This window comes from Galeopterus variegatus, unplaced genomic scaffold (genome assembly GCF_000696425.1).
Source record: "Galeopterus variegatus unplaced genomic scaffold, G_variegatus-3.0.2 Scaffold487, whole genome shotgun sequence".
Taxonomy (NCBI): Eukaryota; Metazoa; Chordata; class Mammalia; order Dermoptera; family Cynocephalidae; genus Galeopterus; species Galeopterus variegatus.
Window position 1 is genome coordinate 587072 of NW_007726598.1, and position 9629 is coordinate 596700.

General features: G+C 55.4%; 1 protein-coding gene across 1 annotated transcript in view; it reads left to right on the forward strand.

The window, feature by feature from the left end:
• Nucleotides 1-29: 29 nt before the first annotated feature.
• The window catches only part of MSI1 (musashi RNA-binding protein 1), a 20275-nt gene continuing 10675 nt past the window's right edge, over nt 30-9629 (forward strand). Inside the window, exons 1-5 of the mRNA XM_008569371.1 lie at nt 30-475; nt 573-657; nt 3584-3625; nt 5207-5299; nt 9067-9235. Coding sequence (XP_008567593.1) covers nt 30-475; nt 573-657; nt 3584-3625; nt 5207-5299; nt 9067-9235 — 835 coding nt within the window. The remainder of the gene's footprint in view (nt 476-572; nt 658-3583; nt 3626-5206; nt 5300-9066; nt 9236-9629) is intronic.

Genomic DNA, 9629 nt, shown 5'->3' on the forward strand with positions numbered 1-9629 from the left:
CGCACGGCCCGGCGGGTGGAGGGGAGCAGATGAGGGGTTCAGGGGGCATCGGGGGGTGGGCTGGGCCCCCGGGACCCGCCGGCGGCAGCGCCAACTCCGCTCGCACCTGCGGCTCAAACTTTTGTGAGGCGGCTCCCGAAGCGGCGGGAACCCGGCTGGAGCCGTCCCCCCTCCAGCCCAGCTCGGCCCTCGGCTTCCCGGGGCCCGGGTGGGCGCCAGGAGGCTCCGCGGGAACCGGGCGAGAGCGGGGCGGGGGGCGGCCGCAGTGGAGAGCGCGCGGGCAGCTTGGCGCGGGGGCGACCGGGCCGCGCCGGGGTCACCGGGGGCAAAGGACGGGGGAGGGGGGAAGGGCGCGGGGCCCGGACTGGTCCGAAGGCGGGTGTGTGGTTACAGAAGGGCTGCGCGAATACTTCGGCCAGTTCGGGGAGGTGAAGGAGTGTCTGGTGATGCGGGATCCCCTGACCAAGAGATCCAGGTGAGCCTCACCCCCTCCTCCTGCTCCCGGCTCCCCCCCCCCCCCCCGCCACTCACTGCCTTGTAACCATCTGCTTCTCCCTCACTACGGCGCGCAGGGGTTTCGGCTTCGTCACTTTCATGGACCAGGCGGGGGTGGATAAAGTGCTGGCGCAATCGCGGCACGAGCTCGACTCCAAAACAGTGAGTGGCCCTCAGGGCTTTGGGGGTCTTTTGGGAGAGGGAGGCTGCCGGAGGAGAGGGTCAGGTCTCTCCCCAGGGGACAGTTGGACGGGGTCCTGGAGGAAGGAGGGAGTTTTCTGAGTAAGAGGGCTGCCATGCTCTGAAACTTTGTCACCAGCGTGGGGGGCGAGGGGAGAGGAAGGAGAAAAATCTTAGGCCTGCGATGAGATGCAACATCCCCCTTCCCCCCAGTATTGGTGAGAGAGGTAACAGCTACCACCCACTGCCTATAAGTACTAATCTTGATGCCTAAGAGCAGAGCTTGGGGTGGGGCTAGGTCCCTCCCCTAGCCCAAACTGGGTGAGTCAGGGCTGCAGTGACCCACCCGGTGGCTTCTCTGAACTCTAACTAGTATTTGGCTCTGAGACGCCCCCACACCCCTACCCCCATTCCAGACCAATGGCAAAGCATCACTGAATCCCCCTCCCTCCTTCCATCCTTCCCTCCCCTGACTTTTGGTCAATCAGCTCCTTGCTTTGTATGGAAGACGTGGACCTGCTTTGCTCAAGAAAGGGATTTATGAGAAGGGAGCTAGCTTGTCTGGAAACAACCTTCTGAAGACTAGATCTTAGGAGAAGCGGCTTGTTTGGCATTCAAACTCGTGGAACATTTTTGCTGCTGTCCTACTGCTCCTAGTGTCTTGGACCCTGCAGGGGGCGCTGGCCGAGGCTGGCTCAAGAGGAGAGGGAAAAGGAGAAAGTCAGAGGAGGGGCTACCCTGTGATGGGGGTGTCCGTCTGCCAGGTGGCTGGGACAGTGTGATCTCCTCTCTCCACACTCCCCCATTTTCCCCCAGCCCTGGGCCTCCCTGCTTGGGTCAGTCACTGGCTCCTGTTTACCTGCAACAATAGCTGGTTGTGCCCAAGAATTTGTTAAATTACCGCCTGTCCCCAGCTCCTGTTATCTCTGCCCAGTGGCTCCCACTCCCGCTTGCAGTAATGAGCAAATGAGGCCAGGCCTCAACTTTGCCGGCTCTGAAAGGATCTTCTTGGCGCAGCCTGGGTGACCCAAGCTGGGAATGGAGAGACAGTGGCCTATTGTTTTTGGTGATTATCTGCCATCAAGCTGCCTGTTCTCCTACCATCCCCTGTCCTCAGAATGCACTGATGACTTCTGCAGCGCTCAGGAAGCTGAGATTTAGGGGTCGGGGCTGGGGGGTGGAGGAGTAGAAGATTGATAAGGGAGAAGAGAGACAGGGAGGAAGGAGGCTGAGATGGGTATCCTTAGGAGATCGGATCAGCAAAGGGCAAGGGTTTTATCTATGTTTGGTGCCTCTTGCCTGAGAGAGGGGGTGGGAGGGTCTATTTTGGGTTCTGACTTTCACCTTTTATTTACTTGTTGGGTTTTATTTATGTTGCCAGCTGTGAGTAAGAGTGGAGGTGGGATATGTCAGGGATTAGGTGTGTGTGGGTCTGTGGGAGCATGGCTTGGGTACTGTCTCCCCATCAGGGTCTGTGACAGGAGATTGTCTGAGGTGTGCTGGTGGCTGGCGAGTCTGCTTCTGGGAGAAATAGAAGGGTGAAAATGTCAGTACAGGTACAAAATCAAAACTTCAGAAAGGGGAAATAGGCAGCTGTGACTTTCCCTAGAGCCCCGTTGGACTTTGTAGGAGAGGAACATTGCCCTAGCATGGATTTTGGAGGTTCCATCTTGGTGGGCAGATTCAAGCAGGGAGCTTATAGGAGGCTGGTTCCTGGTTCATACCATTCAGGCAGAGAAACCAGAGCCAGTTGCCTAGAACGAGGCTGAGTTTTGAACAGAAGGAACTTTGGGAAAAGATAGATCTTCCCTGCTATTGGCTGGTAAACTTCTGAATGATGTCCACCCATGGGGTGGCAAGAAACTCTGGAATGACCCAATCTCCTAGGTTCTGCATTGATTACAATGTCACATGCCTGTCTTTTGCTGCTTTTTAGTATGGCTCTAGTCCCTAGGAGACCCCAGGTGCGTCTTGATTTTTCCCTCTGGTTGTTCACAGCCAAGGGCAAAGGTGGCTTGCTGGTAATAGCACCTTTGTTTGTGCAATGAAGGGCAGTTCACAAAGGGCCGCTTTCATCCACATTATCTCATTTGATTCCCCACAGCTGCCCCTGGGAAGAGCGGGTGTGATCGTCCCCACTTTGCTGATGAGGGAACTGAGGCTCAGAGGGGTCAAGCAAGATCATAGTCTTGGCAAGAGGCCCAAAGTTTCTAATTTCTAGTCACATGCTCTTTCATGTCACCAAAGAGTGCACTCTGCTTCACCCTAAGCCTTCCTGTATCATCAGAGAGCTGTTTGCTTACAGCCTCAAGGAGAGCTGTTTGATGTGTATAGGATTGGGGAAGCAGTACTACTCCTGGTGATTATGAACTCTCATACTGTAGCCTATTTCAAGCAAAGAGTATTTCCATTCCCAAGGCTCCCAAAGTCTGAATTGCAGGCCTTACCTAGACAGGTATCTGTGTGAAGTCAGTTAGGCAAGGAAGGCCCTTGATTTACATGATATTTGAAGGAATAAGACTTAGCTTACTTTTTTTGTTGTTCCTTCTTGCTCTGAGCCAGACACCATGCCAAGTGCTTTGTATGCCTTATCTCAAATCATCTGCAGATGACCCTTTGGTGGGTGTTATTTTCTCATTTTGCAGGTGAGGTTGGCCCTGAGGCTCAGAGAGGTGAAATAACTTGCCTATGGTCTCACAGGAGGGAAGCAGTGTAAGTGGGATTTGAACCCAGCAGCTTGATTTTAGGGCCTAAGTGCTTAACTGCTATGCTTTCCTGCCAGAGGCTGTTGTGATTGCTGTCACGTCTGTGTCCTAGGAGCAGGGAAGTCCTCAGGGCTGAAGGCTGTGTGGTCACTCATCTGAAATGTGATAACCAAGACCCCTTCTACCTTTCCCTTTCCTTTCAGATTGACCCCAAGGTGGCCTTTCCTCGGCGAGCACAGCCTAAGGTAGGTGTATCTGTGTCTGGGAGGAGCTCTGTTACCTTGGGCAACTCTGGACAGTGATTTCCCCAGAATTCCCTTTTATGGAAGATGTTTCTGGAACTTCTGGAGTGTTTCTGGAATGGGCTGGGGTGGGGGGACGGATTATTGATGTCCTTGCTCTGTGGAATAAAGACACTATGCATCTTTCCATCTGTGCTTTGGGGTGGACTGAAGAGGGGGCTGCATGTGTTGGGAGAAAGGGAAGCACTTGGAATTTGTTGTCCTTTATTTGAAGCACGTACAGTTTGGACTGTGAGTCTAATTTTGTCCTAATAGATCACAGCCTGTGTGCCCAGGGCTTCTGGGGCTCAAACACAGGACAGACTTATCCTCTGAGGCTGATCTAACTCTGACCTCCAGGTCACCATCCTACCTCTGGGGTGAGGTGTGCTGTGCTTACAGAGGGGGAAGAGACCATGGAGTCTGTCACCTGTTGTCTTTCAACTTAGGTGTCTTTGGCTGTTCTCTCAAGTGCTGTCCTCAGTGCTCTAGCAAGTTCTTCTGGGGAGAAGGGCAGTGTGTGCAGAAAATGGATTTCTGAGCTGTTGAGCAATATGGCACTCAGAACTTTTAGTGCAGGGCAGGGGCCTGAGATTCTCTTGAAGGACTCAGGGCAACTAGCCAGTAGCCAGATCTTAGTTTTTAAGTGACTGAATACAGGGGACAGGAGGAAAGACCAATTACAGTCAGGGAATCAGGATACCTGAGTTTGCTAACTTATGTGTCTTACAACTAGGTCCCTCTCCAGGAGATCTCAGTTTCTCTCTTTGCAAAGGAGTTGGCGGGAACTAGGGTGCCTTAAGATTCTGAGCCAGTGAATTCCGTCAAGACCCCCAGCTCCTGCCAGGGCAAAGGGAGAGGAGCAGTTTTAGGAGACAGGAAAGGGGCATCTCTGAAAGGACTCCAGTAGGGCCTGAAAGCAATTATGGAGCAGGTATTCTAAGGAAGCCGCACCAGGGAGCACATGGTCGGAATTGGGTTAATTCCATTAAGCAGTTTGGTGACAGAAGGTGCTTTAGTGTTAGGATGGGGCTGGGAATTGCCGCGGATTAGCCATGCGCTCCTGGGGTAATTAGGACCATGTGTTCTTCCTAAAACAGGACTGGGGCCGTGGTGCTGCCAGAGGTTGCATTGGGAGGAGGTTGATGAGGAAAATGTCGGTGTTGAGTTCAGGGCAACCCTGTGATGGTCCTGGGCGTCTCCCAGGAGAGCTGGTGGGGTCTTCCAGTTAGGCTGTAGGTCTGGGTCACAGACCCACCCCCTTCCCTGTGTTAGTCCTTAGGGAAGGCATTTTCCAGACACAAACCCCAGGGAGGGAGGCAGGAGGTAGGTACACTTGAGTCAGCCAGCCAGGGTGTGGGGCGCACAGCTGCCCTTGACAGGCCTAGAGGCGGGGGTCCAAGGAGGAGCTTGGGGGGAGCCTTCCAAGAGGCTGGGGCCACAGAGAGCTTGTCAGCTGGCATCCTGGCAGGGGGGCTCAAGCCCCTGCTGGTGGCGGTAGGCCACAGGACTCAGATGCCCACTTTCTGTTCCCTCCCCTAACAGATGGTGACTCGGACGAAGAAGATCTTTGTAGGGGGGCTGTCAGTGAACACCACGGTGGAGGACGTGAAGCAATACTTTGAGCAGTTCGGGAAGGTGGGTCTAAACTGGGGGTGCTGGCTGGGCGTGCTTGCTGGGGCTGTGATGTGCTGTAGAATTGGTCAGTAGCAGGCAGGGTCCAGCCAGGACATTCCAGTTCCTGCAAAAGGTGAAAGGGGGGCTGGCTCCTCTTGTGGGTGACGCCAGGCCAACACACTGTTCAGGCTCCTGGCCCATCTATGAGCCTCAGACTCCGGACATCCCCAGGGAGAGGAAGCCACACAGTATCTGTCCCTGTTGTTGCCCTTCCCCTGTATTTTTCTCTTGCTTATCTTCATCCTCCCAAGAGAGGCTGTGCTCCCATAGCCAGTTCAATCCAGTCACCCCTTGGCCTCCTGGGAGTTTGCACCTGTCCAGGACATGGGCGGTTGCACCTTCCCCCACCCCTTCCTGGTGAGGATAAGGAAGCAATAAATGACTCTCAATTGCATTCAGCACCCTTCTTGCACAGGTAGGAAGCTTGGGGCAAGAGCCAGGGGGCAACTGAGCCCCTAGGTATTGGGGGGAACTGAAGAAGGCACCCCGAATTCCTAATCGGGCCCAAAGGATGGGCTCTCAGTTCTGAAATGCATCAAGCTTTAATTTCCGGACCTACAAAAAGGTAAGCTATGAAAAAGTAGGAGGTGTGGCGACATCTGACAATAAGGTGTCCCGGGAAAGGTGAGCAATATGAACTTCAAGGCCCCAAGGGGAGATGGCAAAGAGGGACCAAATATGAAGTCGAGGGGTGAAGGAGGGCAGCATTGCTTAGAGCCGGGGTCCCTGGTCTTTCTTCTCTTAGGAGAGACGGGATAGAGGCTTTCCCCTCCAAGCATTTCCAGTTCCCCTGGCAGGCAAAGGGGGACGTGGCTTGGGAAATGGGCTGGGAACTGGCTGGTTGGCGGGTCCCCTAGCCAGCGGATGCTGGCGGGATGGGGACGAGAGGCCTCGGCACAGGCGCCTCGCGCAGGCGCCTCAGTGGAGACCTGGGTCCAGGACGCAGGGCAGGTCGGGCCGGGCCGGGCCGGGGCCCCAGAGGGAAGGGCGCTCCTGGGAAGCAGCAGGCCCGGCTCGGCTCCGGCGGGGTGTCTTTGTGTCTGAGCGCCGAGCATTAGAGCTCGCACTAATCTGATCCAGCAGCTGTGATTGGAGGCCGCCTGCCCCCGGGGCCGGCGTTGCCATGGCAACCGGGCCCCAGGAGAAGCCGTCAGCGGCCGCGTCTTTTGTTCGGGCCTAAATCGGCGTTGGCATGTGAAACCGGCCCGGGGAGGCCAGGGGGAGCCGGAGAATAGGCTGCCAGGGAGCGAGGGGGACAGCCGGGAATGCCAAGGGCCCCGCGGCAGGGGGCCCCCCGCCCGGATCGAGGGGCCGCCGCCGAGGGGGGAACAATGGTCAGCCGCCATGGCTGCCACTCAGGCTTAGCGGCCGCCGAACTTGGCGGCTCCCACTGGTCAGCAGGCCTCGGTCGCCTCCCCTCCCCCCGCCCGATCGCCCCTGCCCCTGGGTTCCCATGGAGACCAAAGCCTATTAAGGACACTGGGCCGGGAGCCTCCCTCCCCTCAGCTGGCCCCAGGAGGGGATACTGGGTGGTGGTGGGGGGGTGCCCTGGACCCCCAGCCACTTTCCTTGCGCCCTGCCCTGGCCTCGGCCCCACTGCCCCATTAGGGGTCTGTGCAGCCGAGGCCCAGGTTGAAGCGCGTAGGGGCCAGGGATGGTAGAGTTGGAAGGCTGGGAGGAGGAAGGCGGAAGGGATGTGGATTTTGGCTCAATCAGTTTGCGGGTCAGGCGGGAGCTCAAAGCTGTAGGATTAGGGAGGAGGGTGTGGCAGTTTCTTCTCTTTATTCATTTATTCATTGAAAAAAATTACTGAGCATAAGTCAAGGTGCACAGTAGAATGGTGGTCATGGTCATGACCAACACAGACACTGTCCTCATGGAACCTTCAAGCTGGTGGTGTTGGGCTTGCTCTCTTGCTTTGCCACTCTCCCCCATGTGACTATGGGCAAGTCTCTCCATAATAAAGATAATAATAATAGCCGTTATTTATTAAGAACATACTGTATTCCAGGTACTGTGCATTAAGTGTTATGTGCACTCCTCCCTATGAGGTAGACACCGTTATGTTCATTTCACAGATGAGGAACCAAAGTCATGGAGACATAAAGCCACTTGGCCAGGTTACCCAACCAGCAATGCAGGATCCAGGATTCCAACTCAAGGCCTCCCTACTCAAAGCCTGTGCTTTCATCTCAAGCCTTCTTTCTGGGTTTCTGTTTTCCATGGGTTAAGCGAGGGTGGGAAAGATGTGCCAGATCTAAAGTGTCCATCCAGTTTGGATGGTCTATGATTTAGGATTGGGACTCAGAGTGGGTCCATAGGGATGGGAATGAGGGTAGCACTCCACTGCAGGGCCCTGGGGCAGGAAACTTCTTGGGAAGGGAGATGTAATTTCCCTCTGAGATTCTCCAGGGTCCCCATGCTTTCTGGCTTAGTGGGCTCCTAGTTCTCCCAGGGGAGAGTCAGAAGCCTGGTGTAGCTTGATGCCTAAGGAGAGCTGGAGGACCACCCTAGTTTAGAGTCTGCCTCTCCACTTTAATGAGGCAGGGGAGGCCCCTTATAAGGCAGATGACGGACTGGAAATAGAGGGAAAGAAAGTGGAGGCGAGTGGAGTGTCCTGAGAAAGTTTCTGTTTCTTCTTTGGATGCCTGGCCATTTGGTGGAGGGTCAAGGGCTGGAGTGGGATATCGGGGGTTATCAGAGGCAGCTTCTGAGTTCCATCAAGGGTGAATCAGACCTTAGCTAAAAGGGTGAGGAAGAGGCACCAGATGCAGGAAAAGGAAAGGATGTTGGACTGCAGGAGAGAAGCTAAGGCCTTTGGCTGTCCATGTCTCTAAGGGGATGCCTTGAGTAAGTAGCAAGAAGACTGGGGTCTAAAAAGAGGGTGGATTGTGTAGACCCTCCCCCTTCCTCAGACCTTTTCCCCTCCCCCAGTCAGTGGGAGGCAGGCAGCCCAGGAATTGAACTCTACTTGCTTTAATTACAGCCTCTAGCAAAAGGAAACCTCAATTAGAGGAAAAGATCTGTACCAAGAGAGGGGAGTCGAGTCTGGCTGCTATCCACCTGGCCTTTTGCAAAAAAGGGAAGAGGCTTTTGCTTCCCCATCTCATAATCTTGCTCCCACTTTTCCTTCTCTAGTGCCCTCTCCGTGCCTCCTCCTCCCTGGCTTAGTCTAGGACTTGCTGTGTAACCTTGAGCAGGCAACTTTACCTCTCTGAACCCATTTCCTTATTTACCCAATGGGGATCTTCCCATGCAGGGAATGTTGGGAGGATGATGGGGCAAAGTGCCGGCTGTGTATTTGGAGCTTAATAAACGCAGGCTAGTCCATTGAGAATCTGGTGGTTGAATAGAGGGTGCTGTGGTATCCAGTGGGGTGGCAGATGGAAAGTTGTCCCCTGTGCAGGGAGCAAGTTTAAGATAAAGCCTGCTTGGGCCGGCCCGGTGGCGCACTGCTACAGTACGCCGCTTGAGAGCGCGGCGGCGCTCCCGCAGAGGGTTCGGATCCCACATACAGACCGGTTCCCGCTCACTGGCTGAGTGAGGTGCGGGCGCGACACTGACGGTTGCGATCCATTGCCGGACATGAAAAAAGACAAAAAGGAAAAAAAAAAAAAAGATAAAGCCTGCAGTGGACAAGAAGAGAGGGGTTGTGGGAGCCTCTGTTCTTGGGTTGTGGCAAAGTCCCCTGGTGTCTCGTGGGTCCTCCATGGCAGGCTCTGTTTCAGGTGGACGATGCCATGCTGATGTTTGACAAAACCACTGAGGGGTTGTGGGAGCCTCTGTTCTTGGGTTGTGGCAAAGTCCCCTGGTGTCTCGTCGGTCCTCCATGGCAGGCTCTGTTTCAGGTGGACGATGCCATGCTGATGTTTGACAAAACCACCAACCGGCATCGAGGTGAGTGTGACCCCCCCCCTTCCCAGGCTGGGCTGGGGGCCTGTGGTCAGCCAGGGGGCTGCAGGTCACAGCTGCCCTTTCATCTCGCCTCCTGACATCCTATCCCTGAGGATCTGCATCCTCTCCCGGGCCTGGCCTTACAGAAGGCTTTTGTCCCGTCGTTTCCTGTGCTAGAAACTTGCCGAATTGCAGACACCCGAGAGCAGAGAAGCAGCCCCCCCAACACTCTACCAACTGAGCCCTCCACCCCTGCCCTCCACCCCTGCCCTAGCTGCTGTCTGCCTCTGCACTGGGGCTTACCTTGTCCTGGTAACCAAAGCTCAGGCCAGGCAGCCCCAGGGTCAGGCTGACTCCACAGCCCCAAGCAGTCTGCTCCTGCCACTGCCCTCCCACC